Source organism: Myotis myotis, unplaced genomic scaffold, assembly GCF_014108235.1.
Source record: "Myotis myotis isolate mMyoMyo1 unplaced genomic scaffold, mMyoMyo1.p scaffold_m19_p_9, whole genome shotgun sequence".
NCBI lineage: Eukaryota > Metazoa > Chordata > Mammalia > Chiroptera > Vespertilionidae > Myotis > Myotis myotis.
Genome location: NW_023416401.1, coordinates 67,673,487 through 67,696,225, shown reverse-complemented (window position 1 = coordinate 67,696,225; position 22,739 = coordinate 67,673,487). Strand labels below are relative to the sequence as shown.

At 42.7% G+C, this 22,739-nt stretch overlaps 1 protein-coding gene across 4 annotated transcripts in view; it reads right to left on the bottom strand.

The window, feature by feature from the left end:
• The window catches only part of PLCB1 (phospholipase C beta 1), a 628,875-nt gene extending 609,642 nt beyond the window's left edge, over positions 1 to 19,233 (bottom strand). For all 4 annotated transcript variants that reach the window (XM_036322262.1, XM_036322263.1, XM_036322264.1 and 1 more), the window contains exons 1-2: positions 18,758 to 19,233; positions 3,560 to 3,637 (exon numbers count right to left, since the gene is read on the bottom strand). In XM_036322262.1, the coding sequence (XP_036178155.1) occupies positions 3,560 to 3,637; positions 18,758 to 18,856 (177 nt within the window). In that variant the 5' untranslated portion in view covers positions 18,857 to 19,233. The remainder of the gene's footprint in view (positions 1 to 3,559; positions 3,638 to 18,757) is intronic.
• Positions 19,234 to 22,739: the final 3,506 nt, after the last annotated feature.

The window sequence follows — 22,739 nt, the reverse complement described above, 5'->3', positions numbered from 1 at the left end:
ACTTTGTTTCGTATTCTAGCAGGGTAGGTTTTTATTAGCTCTTTAACATTGACCCCTTTCTTTCCTTCTCCAGCTTGTCTTCCAAAACTGTGACGCAGATTCTCCTTGTGGGTCACATGGTTTTGGTGGCTGACCCTTCTTGCGTTGGTTTCTGGTCCCAATATGGATGGCATAGCTCCAAAGAAAAGGCACAGCCTAATGAGGGCAACCTCTTAAGTGCTTGGGCTGGGCGGGAGCCCCTTCTCACTCAGGGTTACAAATAAATGGATCCCCTTCACATAATACACATGGACACAAGAAAAAAAAACACACCTGGCTTAAAACATCATAGTCAGAAACTTGTTCTTGCTCATTACAGTCAATAAGATTTACAGAGCTAACAATACAAAAGGAAAGAATAATGAAAATTAAGTGTATAGTGGGTACAAAGTATAAATAGGTATCTTGTAAGATGGTGTGCGTATTTATCTGCTTCTACCCATCTGAAACATGCTCTCAATGTTTCACCAAAGCTACCTAAAAATCACTGGCTAGCTCTGGCTTTGAACCCCTAAATCTATCATCTGAGCTGCCTGTCTTCTTTGCCACCGATCATTTGTATAGTGACAAACCAAAGGAGGGGGTTAGGAAAAGGAGCATGTCATTGTCCCTGAGGATGAAATCAGTATCTTATAATGAATGGGTCTCTCTACTCAATGGTATAAGGTAGCCATGACGGGAGAGAGGACGTGGGTAAGGTATTGTGTAAAACGTTCAGATTTTCCTCCAGTGCTATAACAAGAAAGATCTTGTAACAATATGCTTTACCAAGAGCTTCTTAAAGCCACTCAGCTCGCCTCCCATCAGACTAGGCATCCAGTGTTTACTAATCAAAGCATTTCAGTACAGGTTTCATGGACAAAGGGGAAAGGCCTTGGGAAGAAGCCAGAGGGAGGTATAATATGCTAAGCACCAGTACAAGCTTCCAAATGAATGGAGAACACAGTGTGTAAAATGAAGAGATAGCCTGACCGGCATGGCTCAGTGGTTGAGCATCAACCTTTGAACCAAGAGGTCACAATTCCATTCCCAGTCAGGGCACATGCCTGGGTTGTTGGCTCAATCCCCAGTGTGGGTGGGGTGTGTAGGAGGCAGCTGATCATTGATTCTCTCTCATCATTGATGTTTCTCTCTCTCTCTCTCTCTCTCTCTCTCTCTCTCTCTCTCTCTCTCTCTCTCTCCTTTCCTCTCTGAATCAATAAAAATATATTTTAAAATAATAAAATAAAATAAAATCAAGGGATGAACTTCAAACCTCTTTTTTTCTCTGATATATCATCCCTATAATACACGTGAAAGATTCACATCACTAGCAGTAATTGTCAGCAAAAAGTATTTTAAAGAAAATGGGCCTCTAAATAACATGGTGATTATACCATTCAACTTCTAATGATCTAATGCAAAATACATGGACTAAAAGCTTGGCGTGCCATCATCTGTGAGCACCACTTCTTTCTTCTAGCATCCATTTACTCTGCGCCACTCAGAGGAGTTCATCTCTAGAAGGGGATGTAGCACGCCTCTAGTTTCAGGGCTGGGCTTAAAGCAGAAGAACGTGGTAACCTTGGAAGCATGGAAAGTCTAATTTTTGTTCTTAAATCCTCTCATTTTAGGTTAGTGATATATGATCACCGACAAAAAAAAAATAAACCTCCAACCTCTAATATAGATGACTGAAGGATGACTTAGGTACTTAAAAAGTAAAAAATAAAATTTGCCATCTCTTGGCTAGAACTGTAAGATTAATATCCATGAAAAGAAAGGCAATAGATAGATAAAGGAAATTGCTACCTCATTATTTGTTTTCATTGGTCATAAACAGTATGGCAACCAAGAACGAAAAAAAAAAGGTTAGTAGATAAAAGTGAAAGAAATGTCCCTACATATGAAAATAAGTATGAGTCAAAATACAGGAACAATAGAAATGCATCAAAGAGACTTAGGTCCTAAAACCTTTCTCTTTCTTAAGCAAAGAAATATTTATGATTGGTCTTAGAGGGCAGCTTAGCTGACTTGCCATGAATTATTTAAAAATCCCAAATACCTTCCATTGCTTTTATAGAAGCTTGATTTACCAGTTGAAAAATCAAACTGACAGTTTAGCCTCTCATACAAATACCCAAACTTTTAAAATGCTCTAGGCATTATAAACATATCTTTCATGAATATAGTTTCAACACTCCTAAAAATAACTTTTAGGAGGAAAAAGAAAAACACAACTCTTTCAAGCCATTGTTTTATACATAACAGCAGGAAGCCAAACAGCACGTCAAAGCCAACGTGATTAACACACTCAGTAATAAGCATGAACATTAAATAGGAAATATTACTCCAATACATTTTTTGACATTAGCTTGGGGTCTATGACTTAGCCCCCCAACATCTGTGGCCACAGATGATTCCAGGGAACCCATACTCAAAAGGAAACTGCAGGGCCACCAGGCTAAAATCTGCCTTAGGATGATAGTTAAAAAGGCCATGCAGGACTGGCCTTGGAGACCAGCACCCTAAGAGTTTCACCCAGACTCAGCCCTGACCCCAAACACACCACAGCACAGGGCCAGTTCCATACTGCTGCTCACAGGTGAAATCCAGGTTGTCCAAAAAGCAGAAGGTGAGACAGACAAACTATGGGTATAAGGACCTAATGTAAGGATGTGAAAAGGCTCATAGCAGCTCATAATTTGGTGCCCAGTACGCTATTGGGGTCAATATGTATTTAGCACTCTCCATAAAGCTGATCCCATCTCCAAATATCAGAATTTAGAGAGCCAAAATATCCTACGATCTATGGTCTCCTAGGTTCAAGTACAGAACCGTAGCATCGTCTCTTGAAATAATAACCACTTTCTATGAATATTCTGGTCTAACTGCCCATTAAATGCCAAGTAAATATTATAATCTCCAGACACTCCACTTTTAATAATTCAATATGAAATCATCTCAATTGGTTTCATACTAAATGAGATTTTAAATTTATGATATGGTGAACAGAAAGCTAATGTGGGAAGAAATTCCTGAAAAATTAAACAGGTAGGCTAAAGGAATCTTATTCTTGGTTTTCTGAACAAATGATCAAGGCCACATTCCCGCTGAGGCTAGGAGATCCCTTAATAAGCAGCAAAGAAGAGAGGGAAGAGAAAGAAAAAGCCAAAGTTATAGACATTAAAATCAAAAGTGCTTTCTCACCATTTTTCTTCATTCTTTATGGGTAGAGTTGGAGAAGGGACTTAAATCAGTAATATTGGCTAATTTTCTCCTACAGCAAATGTAATTCACATTCCCATGGTCTTTTCCTGAAAACTACCAATTATTCTAGGATTTAGAACATCTAATATGTCAGACTAGAGTCCTTGGAAAATCCTAAAACATTTTGATACTAGATATACTTTTGAAGTAGAATCTTTAAATAAGTTACAAGGGTCATCTATGAAATAGGTATACTTATGCAGATAAAATAAATACCTTGCAAATCAGCAACCAACTGGATAATGTAAGAAAGACAAATATTACTTCTTACCTTGTTTTGGTCTGTCCAGTAAAAGAAAAATCCCTGAGGGTCAGACCTCAAAATAATTGGAGTGACAATAGTGGAGTCCTAGAAATGTAAGAAAATACATGTATATCAATATATATGCCTGTAGAAAATCCTACCCAGAAGTTACTTACAGGTAATAATTATTAAGAGTTTATCCAAGGTCATCAATTATTAATAAAAATTTCAAAAAAATAGAGATGATATCTTTAATGTCATAGAATTATTAATTACATAACTGAGGTACTAGTACTTTAGTAATGATCGGAATATTTGGATATTACGTGTAAAGGAAAAGTCCAGTAATGCATATGTTTATTTATTAAGACAGATTTCTTTTAAGGCATTGGCATGTTTTCTATTAAAAAGCTGCACAGACTGACAGATCTTAATGGAAGGGGGTGGAGGGGGCAGGCAGAGAATGTCCAAAGAACTTATATGTATATATGCATAATTCATGGATACAGACAACAGTGTGGTAAAGGCTTGGGGTAGGGCTGGAACCAAGAGGAGCTGGGCAATGGGAGGGAAATGGGGGACATCTGTAATACCCTCAGCAATAAAAATAAATAATTTTTTAAAAAGCTATATTTAGTTTTCCAAATAATTTTAACACTACATATCATTATCTATATATATAAAAGCCTAAGCAATCAGCCAACCTTTCGACTGTTCGACCGGTAGCTATGACGTGCACTGACCACCAGGGGGCAGATGCTTAATGCATAGGCATGGACACATGGAACAGACTAATGAATCTCAGAGGGAAAAGGGGAGAGGGAGGGCAGGAAGAGATTAACCAAAGATCTTATATGCATACTAGAGGCCCAGTGCATGGATTTGTGCAGCAGTGGGGTCCTTTGGCCTGGCCTGTGGGGATCGGGCCGAAACTGGCAGTCTGACATATGCCAAGGGGTCCCAGATTGTGAGAGGGCACAGGCAAGACCAAGGGAAACCCACTGGTGCATGAATCCATGCACTGGGCCTCTAGTATATTTCATATGAACACAATTAATTAAAATCAATGCTTGAGATCATATTTTAAAATACATTTGTATTGTAAAACTATTTTTAATTGTGCTCAAGAGAGTAAACATAGCATTTGGGCATTGCCGTTTCCAAGATAACAGTTAATAAGGCCATCTTCTACATATTCATAAGGTTATAGACAAAATTGTAATAAATCTAAATTTGCCATGATAAAAGAAAACATCACAGACAAATTTAAAGCATGCATATTGTAAAGCAAAATCTGAATGCTCTGTAATTATAATATTAAACATTTCTAAAATCTGTGTTCTTTCCTTTTGGCAATTTTCAGAAAGGCATACCATCTGCACAAGAAAACACATGTCATTGGATATGGATTTTTATACTGAAATACTTAGGCCATTGCAGGAACTGCATTTTTTAAAAGAGACATAAATTACTAGTTTATTTCAAATTTTTGAATATGCATTATAACTGTGATATGTCATATTCTTTCTCTGATCAAAAGGACGTGTAATGAAAATTAGAACATGCAGAAATAATTTGGGAATTTGGGATTCTTTTCCAGGTGGGATAAAATACATTGATGGTTTTGGTCCAAATGGTAAATTTTATTGGAAGAGCCAGGTTATAGAGGCTCTGGGGTTCAAATTTCTTCCTGTCCCACCTTGGTGCCCCATTCTACACAACCACAACTGAAAAGAAAATGAGATAATAATAATAATACCTACCTCAGAATGGTTTTGTGAGAATTAAATAGGATAATTTGGGTAAAGCACCTGGAACAATGTTTGGTAGATAAAAATGTATACTATGGTTATAGGGAACTATGTTTACAAACTGATTTATTAAAAATATATTAAATGAAAGTTTATCATGGCATTCCCTTTTTACTTTGACAGACATAAATGACATAAAACTTACCATTTTAAAATGTCAAGTTTAGTAGCATTAACAGCATTCATCACTACCACCCCCATCTCCAGAAATTTCATCTTCCCAAACTGAAACTCCATACTCCTCAAACACTAACTCTCCATTCCCTCCTCCCCACCCCACACCCCACCCTGCCCCTGGCAATCACCATTCTATGTCCTGTCTCTATGAATTTGACTACTTTTCGTGCCTCAAATAAGTAGATTCATACAATATTTGTCCTTTTGTGTCTGGCTGATTTCACTTAGTATAATGTGTTCAAGGTTCATCCATGTTGTAGCACGCGTCAGAAGTCCCCTCTATTTTAAGGCTGAATAATATTCTATTGTATGCATATATCACATTTTGTTTACCCATTCATTCATCAATGGATATTTCTGTCTCCACCTTTGGGCTATTGCAAATAATGCTGCTGTGAACATGGGTCTACAAATATCAGTTTGTGTCCCTGCTTTCAACAGTTTTCAGTATATATCTAGAGCAGGAGCATATGATAGTTCTATATTTAATATTTTAAGGAAATGCCATTCTGTTTTATCCTGATATTCTTAAAATTCACTTTTTACATGCAGTTTGAAATATATCTTTTACAAGGATTGTGCTGTTGCATAGAACTTCATCTGGAATTTTAAAATTTCAAAATTACTTTTAAATAACCAAAAAGACATTTTGGAAACAAATTTGATATTATAATGAAAGAATAATTTTTAAACTATTTTCAGTTTCTCCTATGAGATTACCCATTAAGAGTTCAGAGCAATATTTCCAATAAATCATAGCAATATTATCACTTCTGTTTCACCATCTGCACTTGTCGATTCAGGCAAAATATGTTTCCAACAGGCTGCACACAGCACACATCCCCACTTCCAGGTGAATCTGGGATTCACCTGGAAGTGTAACTTATTCTCAGGTCACTTCCTTTTCTTATCAGTGTCTGACAAGATTCTAATCAAAATCTTGGTGACAATTCACTGCAGGAATCAGACAATCACATATTAAAATTAGGAGAGTAAAACTACTCAAAATTTCTGGAACATCATAGGCTGCCTCGCTGTTTCAGATACTGTTATTTTTAAGTTATTCCTTGTCCTCCTTCAAAATTAAAGCTCCTTTGTTCAATATTTTCTTGACCCCACTCTTCCGGCCACAGATCCTCTGTTCAATGATCATTTATCTCGGCTCCCTGCCTGCTTCCTCCATAATCACCTCTAACATTCCAAGATCAGCTGGAACTTGGCATTCTTACCATGCAAGGCCGGATTTGACACAGAAATACACGAATATCCTTTTTCAATGCCACCTGCTTTTTTCCCCACCTCCCACATAGCTGCAAGTTTCTATATTCTCCCCAGACCAAAGTAGCCACTCAATCCAGATCTCAATTATTCTTAATTGTCACAACATGTGCTCTAGTTTGGAGTTTGAAATACTTCATTTCCCAGGTAACTGCAGATGGATTCAGACTCTTGCAACATTTTACTGCAGAAAATGGAGACAACTTTCAGACGATCCATTGTTCACTTTCTCTCTCTCTGTCAATACCTATGAGACATATGTTCCATTACATGGTGGTTTTCAAACTTGTGAAAGTATCAGCTTTTACCAGGAGGGTTTGTTAAAACACAGATTGCTGGGCCCTTCTCCCAGGGTTTCTCATTTAACAGGTCTGGGAAGGAGCCTGAAAATCTGCATCTCGAATAAGCTCTCAGTGCTGCAACTGCTACACTGGTCCAGGGACTACTCTTTGAGTTCCATTGGCCGCGGCCTACAATGGGTGAGGCTTTGGATCAGGAACACTGTAAGGTGGCGGCCTGTGGAGCACAGTGAGCTTAAAATGTAAGCAAATACATGTAAATGCACAGGCTCTAACAAAGAAGGCAACTTTCGTTTGCTTATTTAAAGTAATAAGATATTTTTCCAATAAACATCCACCTTGAAAAAGAGAACACTAATATGTACATACCTGTTTTAAGTTAGTAATAGTGGATGATGTATGTCCATTTACTCCTCTCTATTTGAAAGAAACCATTTTACTCTCATTCCTATCTCATCAATAGTGAAGACTAATATAATGATATAAAAGGTTTTGCAGTATGCTGTTTTGCAACTTACATGAATTCCCCAAAAGGTCTTTAGGGCAAAGAAAAAGGACAGTCAAGGAACAAAGTAAAGGACTGCTACAAAACCCCAACATCCACAAGAAAGAGAAACATTTCAGCAAAAGAGTCATTGAAATCAACATTAACATTACAAAGACCTTTCATTACCATGGTTTCCTCATCAATGTGCTGTCATGGATCAACTGTATATTCGAATGTAAAGTTATATGAAACTATATATCAAAAAAGATGAACCGTAAAACTAAATAAAATAAATCCCTTTAAAACAGGATATAAAAAGCGGGCAGAGGATGTGAAGATGGCAACGTAGGTAAATGCCTGTACTCACCACATCCCACAACCACATCAAAATTACAAATAAAATACAGAATCATCATCTAGAACCGCCGGAAAGCTGTCTGAATGGAAGCCCTACAACTAGAAAAGTAAAGAACAAAGCATATGGGGCGCAGCTACAGTGTTTTGGACAGATTCAACCTTGGAATGAGGAGAGGGCACAGTCCTCTCATGGCCACATGCAAGTCCCAGCTTGGAGGGCAGAGCCCTCCCAGCACAATTATAGCCAACAGCTGTAGTTGTAAGCTTGAACCTATGGTCCGAACACGTGGCCCACGTGCCTGAGTGATGTGGGCTTGGTAGAGTTCAGGTGCATGTAGTTGAGTAGGATTGAAACCAATGAGAATGTTGTAAACATCTTGATCACGCCCTTACTTTGCCTCGTGGCATCTGCTATAAAATAAAGACATGGCTTGTGGGCACTGGCGCTGTCCATCAGAGGGGCAGCGTCCCACCGAGACCCAGCTTCATTCTCTTGTCTGTCTTTTCTAAGCCTTTCATTGCCCCCACTCAGGGTCACTGAGTCAGGCTGAGCTGGCATTAAGTATGCCATGGCCATGCCGGCTCCCCACAAAAGCACACTGAGACTGGTAGGAGGTGTGGGAGCACAGAACAAGCTGCTCTGGCACCCATGTGTGCCTCTTTTTCAATTGGGAGGGAGATCCTCTCTGTGGAGGCTGCCAGGAGGAGCGAGGGGTCCCAGCCCCACACCAGACCCCCTGCCCAGGGTCCCAAAGCTGGGAAAAGAAGTCCCTAGGGCAGTAAGAACTACAGGCTATAAAAACCAGTGCGGATTGGGGCTCAATGACACACAGGCTGCTGGAGACCCAGCTGTTCCTCTTAAAAGGCCAGCACCACAAACTGAACTTACAAGATGCAGAGTCCTCTGAGCTCCAGCACCAGGGTGAGGCTCTGGAGAACACAGACACATATGAGTAGGAACTGGATGGTCTGGCATCTGGGCATAAACTCGGAGGTGGCTTTCTCCCAGAGAGAAGTACTTGCAGGGATCATTGTTTCTATTCTGGGACCTCCTGAGTTTCAGGGCAAACTGGCAGCCATTTCTGTTTGCTCCACCCTGGTGATTCCCTAATACCCTGCCTCATCCAATTTACAACCCCACCAAAGCTGTGTGCAGCAGCTTTTGCATATGAATGACCTTTCCTTGCTCAGGGTAAAATCTTTCAAACAAGCTGCAGCTGGGTCAAAGATTTCCAAACCTATCAATAAAAGATCCAAGACCCAGCACCAGCACACCTTGCTTCATAGCTGGGCCTCATCAGGGTACTTCCAAAGTACCTTCTCTTTGTACCCCATACAAAGAGAAGGAATTTTCAGATCTCTCTGTAGCTCCTGTTGGGTGGCCCCAGGCAGTGGCTGGCTTTGCACCTCCCTGGAGACCCAAGAGCCAGTGTACCCAATGGTCAGTGTCAGACCATACCAGGTTACAAACCTACACATCCATAAGTGACACACTGAAGGGGCAGACTCAGTGAGCACCGAAGCCCCACTGAAGCAAGTCCTGTTCCATAGGGTGTCTGATGCACAGCAGCTCTCCCACGTAGTCACAGCTGGTCCGCACAGTCAATTAGCCTGGAGGTCAATTCCTCCCAGTGACACCAACAGCAATCAAATGTCAACTATAACAAAACTGTGTTCACAGCCCACAAAGGGGTGCACCTAGAGTTCCCAGCTCAGGTGACTGGGGAGGCTGAGCCACTGGGTCCTATAGAACACCTACTACACAAGACCAACTCAAGGAGACATAGCAGCTCTACCCAATACATAGAAACAAACACAGGGAAGCAGCCAAAATGCAGAGACAAAGAAACATGTCACAAATGAAAAAAATGGAAGAAAACAAACTACTGGATATAGACTTCAAAATGATGGTTATAAGGTGACTCAAGAATCTTCTAGAAACCTCCAAAAAGATGGAAACATCAGTGATGAGAGAGAATCATTGATTGGCTGTCTCCTGCACACCCCCTATTAAAAATCAAGCCCACAACCTGGGCTTGATTTTCGATCGGTAATCGAACTGTGACCTCCTGGTTCATAGGTCCACACTCAACAACTGAGCCATGCTAGCGAGGCTGATTGGTTATTTTGAAAAAGCTCCTGGTCATAACCCTGGAGGAACAAAGAGCTCTCTCTCTCTCTCTCTCTCTTTCTGTGACCCACACTTGCCCTCGTGGCGAATTGCTGGGGCCACAAAGAACTAAGCTTTAATATGAAACAGAAACTCTGGACACTGGCCTTTGTTTTGGCCTTGATGAAGACCAGATTGGACTTTTTCCATGGCAGGACAGACAGAGACGGAACATTGGGAACCCAGGAGGGGAACTCCTTTGATTTTGCATCACAAATAAATCTTGCCACATCACAATCTCCCGTGCATGGGTCCCTGGAATGCTTTCCTCACAACCCCATGGAAGAGACTAATTTCCACAGGCAACGTAAGTAGTTTTGAGTCCTTGGGCAAGTCGAGTCACTAGCCTCATAGTTTGTTCTTATGCAAAATGAGAAGAATAATACTTGCTCTTTTCCTACCACTCAGGTGCTCTTAATAACTGCATGGGGGTAAATGTAAATAAATAACAGTGCTTCACAAGTATAAGTTCCTGATTTTATATATATATATCACTCTTACTGAATTCTAGAGGCAGCATTATAGCAAAACTCTATTTTACTCAAGAGTAATATTGGAAGAGAAAATTACAGAGAATGTCTAGATTGCTATTGCACGTTAGGGCTAAGAATCATGAAAACCTAGACCTATGAGAGACCATATTGAGCAGGGGTTAGGAAGGAAACAAAAACCTTTCTAGAATCTGTGAACATAAAGGAATTTAATTCCAGACAAGTAAGCTCTTGACAGAATCCCCTGAAGGTCTGGAGAAGTGGGCTCAGATTGGACCTCCATGAATGAGCCCAGAACACCACAGCTGAGGAGAGCTATTTGCCTCCACCACACTCAGAAAGGTGAGAGATTAAGAAGGAACCCCTGGAGTCAAAACCACACCATCTTAGTTGAAGACAAAGGGAAAGTAATCTGAAAGCAGGGGGCAGCCACTATCACCATTGGCTCTCTCTACTCATGGAAGATTACAGAAGATAACACTTCTTCAGTATCTCACTCATCTGCAGAAACAACCCAAAGGATGCTGAAAGGTAGCCTCGTTCACATTTCTGCCTTCCAAATCTCATATGAGTGCACTGAATACTGGTGGAGCTTAATTGGCAGCCAAAATATTGCATGCCTCAAGGAAGTCTAGCAAGTGTAGCTTTAGATTTCCAGACTCTGTGTTACATAAAGTCCCACTAAGAGGATGTGGGAATGGATGCTACGTAAGACTCAGCCATCTCCTAGACAGCACACCTAAGAAAACATCATGGTTAAAACCTTTCATTTTTATTTTTTAAATTGACTAGACCACTAGCTGACTTGCTCTGTGGTCTTCCATCTCCTTTTTGAGCTCCTATGGCCTCTTCTATAAAATTACTCAAATTAACTTCTCCTTACCTAACTCATAAACAAGTTCCTAAAATCAGAAGCTTTTAACAGAAAACTAATCTCTTAGGTATTAATGTTATACATTGATATCCACCATGACTAGTTCAGGGAAAAGTGTTTTCCTTACTAGGTAATCCATTCTCATTGAACTTGCTCATAAAATTTCAATGCAGTGAAAAGAAACAAAACATTAAGCCAATATTGTTAACTAAAAAAGCCCTTGAAATTAAAAACATATGTAGGATGCTTCTCATTCTGTTTTAGTAGTATTTTTATTTTATGTGATCATCTGTTTCCCCATTCACAATAATTGAGTTTCTTGATAAATGTATAGATTTAGTTGACCTCAATTAATACATATACCTATATACCTAAGAGTTTGTTCAATACCGAGTTTTATGATTTCCAAAAATTGAAATTAAGATGTGAAGAAGATAATAAAATCAAATAACAAAACTTATAGAGCTCAGAGGGGAATCAGAAAGATTCTTAAGGAGTCTAGCCTTCTTCTTATCCTGTTTCAGTTCGTTTTTTTACAGAAACTGATGGCTTTCTTAGGATCTCACGTATGACTGACTTCAAAAATGTGTCTCACCTGTGTTCCTTTCCCTACTGATACATAGGGACACATGGCTCTGACTGGGGGGTCAGACCTGCGTAGATGGAGAAAGGGAGCGTTATGAAATCTGTCTGAGCAGATGGAATTTATGACATGATCTGAAAAGGCTGCGTGAACCTAATATTAGCTCGGGCAGCAGGAAAACTAACGTTTTCAGTTACCAAGGATTTGTTATTTATGAGAGATCCATAGCATTAGCCAGCAATTCACAATCAATGCCACTCCATTTTCTGCTGGCATTCCTTGTTCGTGATAACATGAAATGATCCCGATAAAGCAATATTTAACTACAGGTTACTAAGTGCAACATAAAAAAAAGCAAAATGTCCCCGTCCCATTTAAATGTCATGGCAGGTAAACATAATTTGAAACTACTTATTGATAGGTTAAACTTTCAAGGCAAGTATTAGAGATATGCTAATAGGCAGAGCAAATTATCCTAATGCACCGCAGATGGGGATAGCAAAGTCAGGCAAGATAACAGAGAAAACTTATGAGAGAAAAATACAGTGCAGAAACAGCCCTCAAATAGTCTGCTTGTCTGTGTCTATAACAGCCTACCTGCACTAATTTTCCTTACTAAATTACTAGAGCTTTAACTCTTTCCTCCTTTGGGGCATTCATTACACCTGCCTCACTTCTCAGACTTCATCTTAGGACAGATAAGGACCAATTCAAGTGCCTTCTAAACAGAAAATAAGTCAGTTTTGTTGATATTGTTCAAGAGGGTTCATCCAGCAATAACTAAAATGCTTTAGGCTAAAGAGGGTTTGTTTTCTCTGAAAATAAAAGTAGCTTTATTAGATAAAAAACAGGCAAAACTTGCTCTATGGAGCTGTAAGGTGGGATAATTGTTACCCAAGGTGGTGAGGGGGGTGTAGGGACTGAAACAACACACCCAGGGACATGAGGGGCTGGCACTGCTGTTCCTTGCTCTGTAGCTGCTTCCAGATGAATTTGTTTTGTGAAAATAGATTCAGCTGGACACAAGATTTGTGTGTTTTCCTGAACACATGTTACACTCTGATAGAAGCTTAAAAGAGCTTTATTTGGAAGAATAATACTCTCACATTTAGGTGACAGATATTACTGCCAATGAGAAAGTCACTACATCTCTTTGGAAAAGAAAAATGGACTATCTGGGCATATTCAAGTGGCATTTTGAGGGCACCTGCCAGCCTTCCCGTCTAAAAACCTGTGGGGGCCCCATCCAGATCCAGCACTTGCCAACCAGAGCTGCTTCTTCCCTACTTCACAAAACCTTTTCAAAGAGAACACTGCTGAATGCCCACCTCATCAACCCTTCCCCTCTGCCTCCTCAGCAATCTTGTCATCATCATGTTGGAAACCGTAACTGCAGGTTCTATGCAATACAAAAGTTCTACCTATGCTTTTGTGTAGGATGCTGGGAAATATGCACTAGGCTAGCATGCTTTTAGTATTATTATCACCTGTTTTAGCTGTGGGGAGGAGGGAAGGGGGAGTGCTTGAGAGGGAGGAGGGAGTTACTTGTTTTAAAACCACAGGGCATCATTGCAAATGAGCCAGGCTAGCAATTATGTTTTGAATGTTAGATTATGCTTGCAAGGCAGGTTGTACGCTGTAAGATTTATATATGTATTAATTCTTGCTAAATTACAAGAGGTTTTGTTCATCCTTACAGAAATCATACTTGTGTACTTGCTGTGTGTGTGTGTGTGTGTGTGTGTGTGTGTGTGTGTGTACACACATATATATTATTTTATTAAGTGGAAATAAAACTTTTGGATGCTTTGTAAACTGACTTGTTTTTTTGGTTTTTTTGGATTCACTGTTCTCTCAAACACCTGGATTTTTTAAAAAAGAAGGAATTGTTCTTTTTTAAATACAAAATATGAAAATCAAAGCATACCTTAAAGGAAATGGAAGGAAGGTCTGGGTCTCCTACTTACAGAACAGAAGAGTCCTCTAATACATGCTGACCACTTTGAGATAAAACTCATGGCCCTGTAACTACAGGGGAGACAATAACTTCTTAAAACGTGTTTTATTGAGGGCTTCCTGTGTGTCAGACATTAGACAAAGCCATGTATAAGCCTTCCCTCGCTTGACCTTAACAGCTGTTTTGTGCAGCAGGAAATATTACAATGCTCACATTACCGATGAGGAAAGCGAGGTTGCGATGCTTTTAGTAACTTGCCACGGTGAGATCTGAATTTGGCGGGCGAGAGTGGAGAAAAAGAAAGCACAGGCAGAGGAGAAGCCTCCCAAGCTCCAGAGGTTGTTGAACAAAGACACAGGGTTCTCGGATGTTAAATAGGATGAATCAGGTGTTGCGCGGCCACTGTATGGTTTCTGTCCTTCCTCTTGCCCTCCACGTCCTCTCCAATACAGAGCAAGGCCAAACACCAGAAACTAGAGGGGGCCACAATCCCAAGCTCCCTAAACTGATCTGGAGAAAGTAAGCCTTTCCTTTGTCTGTTTCCCATAATAGTCACAGACCTTTACACACACCTCTGACCTCCAGAGCTTGTTAATACGCAAATGCCAAATAAAAGCAAGAATCAAGTGGCATCCTTTGAAATCACCAGTGGAGCAGGTAGCCATAATAGGTCAGTCCTTTATCGGCTGACCAAGTTCTGGAGTTCAAGGTTTGGCCTTCCTATTCAGACACTGAAATACTTCCATATGCCCCCACAGAATCTGGGGGCCCCCAGACCTCTCCATGGATCAGGCAAAAGCAAAGTTAATGCCTAGCAATGGTGCAACACGGTATCTTCAGAACCCTGCTCCAGCTCCACCACCCACCTGCTATTTGTTGTGATGGGCTAGTTCCTATGGCAAAGCTTCTGAATACCAATCTTAGAGTCCAGAGCCTCACCATGACATTGGTAGATAGCCAACAGATTATGCAGGGCACTGCAAGTCTGGGTGACATCTTCCATCCCATAGGGTGTTCAGGACAATGGGACTGACTGGTAATTATAGTGCTTTAATCACCCAAGGAACAAGAGATAATCTCTTTACAATACTAAATGGCTCCAAACTCATCATGTTCAAATGTACCATTATGCATTCTAATGGACTATTGAGAATCTGCTTAATGAGTTTGCTCAGCCTTCCTGTTAAAGAACAGAGAGCAGGGTTCTACATTTTTAAGTGAGATGAGATATTTGAGAGTTTTTAAAGCTATTTCAGAATTTACTTTTCTTCTAGACAAACAGGTGCAGAGATACCCCGGTAGCAGGTATTTTCCAAAGTCAGGGTCAAAAGGCCTCTCCTGCAGACCAGACAGAAAATCAGACTAGACAGCCTCTCAAAAATCTTCCTTTCTTTCCCTTCTTACACTCCCACTAGAGGCAGGTGAAAATGCTGAAAATTTTTCATTGCACATAAGAAATTCAAAAGAAATGTATAAAGGTGAAGTAAGCCAGCCTGAGCATCAGAGATAGGACTGTCCAGTATTATGTCACTGAGGTCTTTCTACCTCTTAGGTAGCAACTGGATGACTTCCTCAAAATGCAAACACAGAGATAAAATAAAATTCCCAAACCAGCGAAAATGTACACAGGCCAACAACATTGCGCTGTGCATCGCACTTTTCAAATTCTTTCAAAAATCTTATCTCAGTGGTTTCAAAGTGTGGTTCCTCAAGCCAGCAGCAGCAGCCACACTCAAAACCTAATGAGAAAAACAGATCCCCAGGTCCCACCTCCAACCTTCTGAATCAGAAACTGAGGGTGGGACTCAGCAATCTGACTCTTCCCAAGCCCTCCAGATGTCCCTGATGCACATCCAAGTGTTAGAAGTGCTGCTTTATCCTATCGGCTTCTCCCAACTATTAGATGAAATAGGTAGGGAATGTGGCATTCTCGGTTTGCACAAGAGGCAGCAAAGATTCAGAGAAGTTAACTGATTAACCTAAAGTCACACAGCTGACTGACAAAAGAACCAGTAGGTTAACCCTGGCCTTTCGACTCTCCTTTGTCTTCTGCACAGACTGGCTAAGATGCAATAGAACTACTCAGGTCACCTAAACTGGCTTGGTTCTAGAAGGGCAAATATGGGCTGGGAAGAGGAGAGGAGTGACCCCTGGGGAAAATACAGGCCACCTAGGAAAGCCTGGGTCCCTCTCAGTCCACAGATCACCATGGAGGCCAACAGAGCCAAGAAATGTGCAGGATAATTCATCATATTCCAGATAATTTGACTTCTGGGTGCAGTCTGGGTTCTTCCCTATAAAAGGCCAGAGATTCGACTGCTCAGAGGGAGTCTCACCTTCAGGTGGTGTTTGACTAGTAACCTCTCCATTACTCACTGCACCTCTATATCACTGGTGTTGTTGATAATTTTCTGTCTCCTCTAACTAGCCTGTGAGGTCTGTATCAGCTGGGATTTTGTCCACTTTCCTCACCACCCCCAGAATCTAATGCAGGGCCTGGCATCAGTAGGTGAAGAACAAATATATGTGACAGGAATGAAAATAATAATCTACCTGGACCTATCAAAATATGTTTCCATAGAAGACCTTCATTTTCAAAGTGACACTGGATATTTTCTTCCAAATAAGACATTCTGGAGTGTGGGGCATGGATACTGTGTTTTAGGCAGGTTCAAGCCTTGGACGGAGGAGAGGGCACAGTCCTCTCATTGCCACGTGCAAGTCCCAGCTTGGAGGGCAGAGCCTTCCCAGCACAATTATAGCCAACAGCTGTAGCTGTAAGCTTGAACCTGTGGTCCGAACACGTGGCCCCACGTGCCTGAGTGATAGAGTTCAGGTGCATGTAGTTGAGTAGGATTGAAACCCACGAGAATGTTGTAAACATCTTGATCACGTAGATGCCCCTACTTTTCCTAGTGGCATCTGCTATAAAATAAAGACACAGCTTGTGGGCGCTGGCATTGTCCATCAGAGGGGCAGCGTCCCACCGAGATCCAGATTCTCTTGTCTGTCTTTTCTAAGCCTTTCATCACCCACACTCAGGGTCACTGAACCAGGCTGAGCTGGCATTGAGTATGCCATGGCCATGCCAGCTCCCCACAATAGAGAATTATTTAAAATAGAGTTTAAAATTATCATCGTGAATAAATCCCTGAGACGATGCTGGAATACCTTTTTTATTCTGTAGTGTCTATCTCTTCCTTCTGCCCTTCATTCTTTTTCAGTAAATCCATCATCACATTAACTCTCTATTTGAAGATCTCAAGATGGGCTAGCCTGTTTTGTTATTGAATTTTCTTTTTTGCTGTCTTCCCCTGACACAAAGCATTTACTCTGAGACTAAACTTGTTTAGATTCTATTCCATTTACAAAACATCCGGTCATTAGACTGGACCAGAAAGAGAAAAGTGTAAAGCACACAGTGAAAGGATGCATGTTTACATCCTGGTGCACAGAAGTCTATAATTGGCATGAGCTTTCAAGGAAGCTGTGGCTCCGACTCCAAGTTCCATTTGCACTTCCAACTGGGCAAAACAGACACACAGACCCACTCAGCTAAGTAACTGGATTCGCTACCTGTAATATTTAAATTGTTTTCAGACACTGGGAAATGGTTTAAGAAGATTAAAGAAAAACACCCTGGAGGATAATAGGCTATAATTTACTAGGTGGGAAAGCCTTTCAACAAGAAATACGCCTCATTTTCCTATAATTCTTCCTGTTTAAAGAGATGTCTTAGTCATTTGGACCTAAATTTCCTTAGGTTCTGGAAGCTAGGTTTGTGTTCTTGTCAAAGCTCTTAAATGACACCCAGGACACCAAACTGATACTCTAAGGTCCCCCATCTGAAGATCCCCGTGTTTTCAGCAAGATTAATTTAAATGCTTGAAGGCAATTAGGCGGTGGGGCGATAACTTGAAATCCTAGGGTCCAAGGCTCATGTGAAACACTGCGGATCTGATAAGAGGCTGCGGCTGAGCTCTGCCCAAGCTGGTAAAAGATGTAGGTAAACTGTGGGGGGATGTCTTGACAGATGTGTTTCAAGGTAAGGACTGCAGCCAGTTCCTTTCTCAAACACTAGCCCTCCCTATCGCCTCAGGCCCACTGAGCCCGGTCGGACCCCTCCCTCAGTGCCCCTGCTCTGCTCCCTCCCCCTCCTCAGGTGCGTCCTCCCCAGCCCTTCTCAGGCCCCTCACTCGGGAGCCAGGAGCTGAAGTTTGGCATCAGCGACCACCTGTCGGCTGGACCGCGGTGTCCCGTGCCATGTGGGCTCCCCGGGAAGCGCTGGGAGGGTTAGCGGTCACTGAACAGTTTCGGACGTCGAGGCTGTTCCTTTATGGCAAGAGGGCAAGGAGGGAACAGCGGTGCGTCTGCGGACCGAGAAGGGCGCGTCTAGTTCACACACGGGCGCTGCCCAGCCGCTCCCAACTTCACACTGCCCACTTTTCAAACTCTCAGGACCAGCCACGAGGCAAAGCTTGCCCCTCCTGCTCCACTGGGGTGCCGGCCAGACCCAGTTCGGATGGCAGGTCCTGAGCCCCTAGGACCCAGGAGCGCGCGCAAAGCCCCAGCCCTTTGCTCCCCGCCTCGGCAGCCGTCCACGCGTGCCCCCGAGGCCGCCCCCGCGGGCTCCCCGGGCGCCCATTGCATAACGCGCCCCTCGCCCCACCCCCACCCCGCCCACCCCACCGCCCTGCCCAGTGCCCCCGCCAGCGCCCCAGCCCGATCCCCCAATACTTACATCATCCCACTTGACGAATTTGGTGCCCTTCTTGAGGCTGTCGGACACACACACGGGCTTGAGTTGCAAAGCGTGCACTCCGGGCTGAGCCCCGGCCATCTGGGCTCATCGGGGCTCCGGGCGGCCCGGGCGATCGCGGCAGGGACGGGGCGCTGGGCACGGGCTCCTCGCTCCGCTCCAGGGGCTCTCGACTCTGTCCCCCCGCCGGCCTCCCGGCCTCCACACCTCGTCCGGCGCGGCTCAGCAAGCGGGGCACGCGGGGGCCAGGCGCCCGGCCATGCCCCGGGCGGGACGCGGGGTCGGGCACCCGCGGTGGCTGCGGAGCTTCCGAGGGCGAGGAGAAGCCGAGCTGGGCAGCGCAGGCTGCCTGCCGCCGCCGGGTACTGCTCCTCGGCCGCCGCCGCCTCCCAGCGCACCATTCAGCACATCCTCTATATACAGAGGGAGAGAGCGAGTGACACACGCTCCGCGCCCCCCCTCCCCACCGCCCTGCTCCCTTCCCTCCTCCCTCCGCCCCGCCACCCGCGCGCGCTTGGTCCCTCCTTCCCCTGGCGGCTTCCAGCACAACTTTGCGCGCAGGGTCAGGCGGCGGGAAGCGGGGCCGCAGCGGCACCTGTCGGCTCCTGGGCCGCACTGCAGCCGGAGCCCGCGCCTCCCGCATGCACTCTGAACTGCCCGCTGCCTGGTGGCAGGGGCACCCGGGGGTGTCCTGGAGCCCTAAGGTCCCTAGGGTTTTCTGGGGAACTTGAGCGGGAGCCTGCGAGTGTCTTTGGATCTAAACTGAGTGGGAAAGGGAGCCTGCGTGAGGGATCAGAGAGGCAAACCGCGGCTTTCCCCTCTAGCTGGAGCTCTCCAGCAGCAGCCGCAAACCCTCTTTTTGAAAAGACAATTATTATTTATCAGTAGAGAAGGGAGCGATTGAGAGGCTTGGAGTGAGAGCTCTTTGGGGAAACCTCTCCGCCCCTGAGAGTTTGCAGCGCGCTGGTTTTGAAGCCCTGGCATGCGGTTAAGTCGTGCTTTTGAGATAGTAATGCCTGTCCTCAGAGAAGCTATGGTTTTATTTCCCAGGGAGACGCAAGGCCCCATCTTGTGTGTGTGTGTGTGTGTGTGTGTGTGTGTGTGTGTGTGTGTGTGTGTGTGTGTAATGCGGGGGGTGGGGGGGAGAGAGTGGCAGAGAGAGAGAGAGAAGTGTTTTACCAATAGAAACTTGCTCATTTAGGAACATAGGTCTAAGAATCTTTGTCTTCACTCATTCAACAAACATTTCTCATTTCTTTTTTTTCTAAAAGAAAAGGATAACCCCATCAGAATGGATAAAATTTAAAAGCCTGATAATACCAGTGTTTGAGAGGAGATGGAGTAACTGGAAATCCCATCCATTGATGGAGAGAGTATAAAATGATAAAGCCACTTTGGAGAACGCTGTCTTTTAAAGTTAAACATTTACTTATGATAAAACCCAGAACTTCCATCCCTAAGTGTTTATCCAAGAGAAAGGAAAGCCTATGTTTATCCCGACTTGTGCAGCAATGTGCATAACTTTCCCCATAATAGTCAAAACTGGAAATCACAAATATCAATCGACAGATGAATGAATAATTGTGGTATGCCCAAACAATGGAATACTATTCAGCAATAAAAAAAAAAATGGACATGCCACCTAGTGAAAGAAGCTGGACAAAATAGACTACATACTGCATGATTCCATTAGAGGAATTCTAAAATAGGCAAACTAGTCTATGTTGACTAAAGCACATCCATGGTTGCCTGAGGCCAGGAGTGGGCAGGGATTGGCCGGGAAAGGGCACCAGAGAACTTTTAGGGGTGATAGAAATTATCATTATTATGTATCAAAACTTAAGGAACTGTCTAAGAGTAATGAATTTTATTGTAAGTAAATTATATCTCAATGAAGTTGTTCTTTGTAAAAGAAGAAACAAAATGAACAAAGAAAGAATGAAACATTCCTTTCTCTCACTAGTATGTATATGTTCTTCCTGTCTTCTACTCTGGGGCTTCTAAAACCCAATGTTTATCAACTCAATCAAAATATTACCAAAAATCCGTTGGGGAAAGTGGCTATTAAATATTTTAATACATTCAAAAAACATTTCTTGATCACCAACTGGCTGATAATTACATGGACAGCCCAGTGAACACAACCCCTGACTCCTGCTCCTTTGGGGGCCTTGCCTTGTCCTTGGAAGCCACCAGCTACAAACAATCTCTGTAGGAACTGACTTGTTTAATTTGGTCACATGTTCCTAAACTTAAAACTGAGTATACTGCCCACAGACCTAACCAGAGGCCTTGGCTGCCCTCACAGAAGGCACCAGTCACATTCTCACATCGATTTTCTTTACTTTAGAGGACTGCAACAAAACTCTACTTCCAGGGGTCCTGGCCTTCCCAATTGTTCTTAAAACTGATACTACCAGAAGTATTTTTTTTCTCTTTTCCTTTCTATCTTTCTTTCCCCCACAACTTCTCAGTTATCTACTGGAAAGATTATTGGTCAAATATAGGTAGTACCCACCATAGTGGCTTAAGAAGGCAAAACAGACAAGGGATGTGCCCTCTAGAAGAGGAATTTGGAGGATTAGAAATGGGCTCTAGCTAAATGAGAAGGCAGATTGAATCTCTTCTTGGGGGCTTATTGCCTCATTGTTCTCTGTCCCTTTTCCATGTGACCTTGCACTTTTCAACTACACAACCTGAGTGTTTAACCACTCCATTGATGTTGGGCAATATGACTTGCTTTGGCCAATGAGATGTTAGAAAATGTGTCATGAGCAAAGGCTTGAAATACGCTTGTGAGGTTTAGCATACCTTCTTGGATTTCTTGTCATTGCCGTGACATAAACATATCTCAGGGAGCGATATGATGCAGACCTAGGTCCAATCTGCAGTTTGCAGGCAAATCCAACAGAACCTGTCCTAGATCTGCCAGAACCCAGCCAACCTGAAGACTTATGAGCATGACAATAAATACTCATTGTTGAGTGACACTGAGCTGTGGGGTCATTTGTTCAACATACCATCATTGCAGCAAGAGCTGGTTGAGTCATTCATCTAGTATTCTTGATTCTTCCCAGCTGTTGCTGTGAATGTGCATAGAAAGAAGGAGGTTAAAGCTGTATAATTCTCAACAGTGTTTCCCTTCCAGAGAAACAGGGGCTGCTCCAGCTTCTTCTGCCAGCAAGAGGATGCGGTTTGATCCAGGATGACTGCGAGATAAACCCTTTCAAGATGTAGGATGAGGCTTGACGCAGCTTGGTTCAACTCCCTCATTTTCCACACCTCTGATTAAGGATCCAAGAAAGAAACATTTTTAAAGTGCGGGGATTTTGGCCATGCAAAGGGACATGTAGGAACACCAAAGTTCTGGGAGCCAGGCATATGATCCATCAAATTCAATGCTCTGTTCTGTTTTCAAAACAATAGAAAGGTCTGTTTTTTGTGAGAGCACAGAATTGCCCTCTGGAATGTCAGCCTCGGGGAGTTGGCAAAGCCAAGCTTTATTGAGTGCTCACTAAGCCAGAGCACTAAGCGAAGCACTTCCCAGACATTCAGTAGCATAACTCTTACTATTCAACTGCAATTTCCCACCCTCGTTTTCTTGTAAGCAAACCCTGATTTGGTTCAGGTGGCAATGGTGCATAGGGAAGGTGGCTCCTCATTTTCAACCTTTTTCATCTCATGGCATGCATATACTAATTACTAAAATTCTGTGGCATACCAAAACATATATATTTTTCCAATCTGACAAAAAAATAGGTATAATTTAGATGGATTTTTCAAAAAAATATTACCCTTTTTGCTCCAAATTGGCTTTTTAAGAAAATCAAGTGCCTCTCCTTATATATAAAGATTTCTGGTACCAAGAATTAACCAATCAGACACAACCTTATACAACGTGACCAATAAAATGCAACTCTACTAGTATTATGTGACCTATATATGTATAGTTCAAGACAGAGCA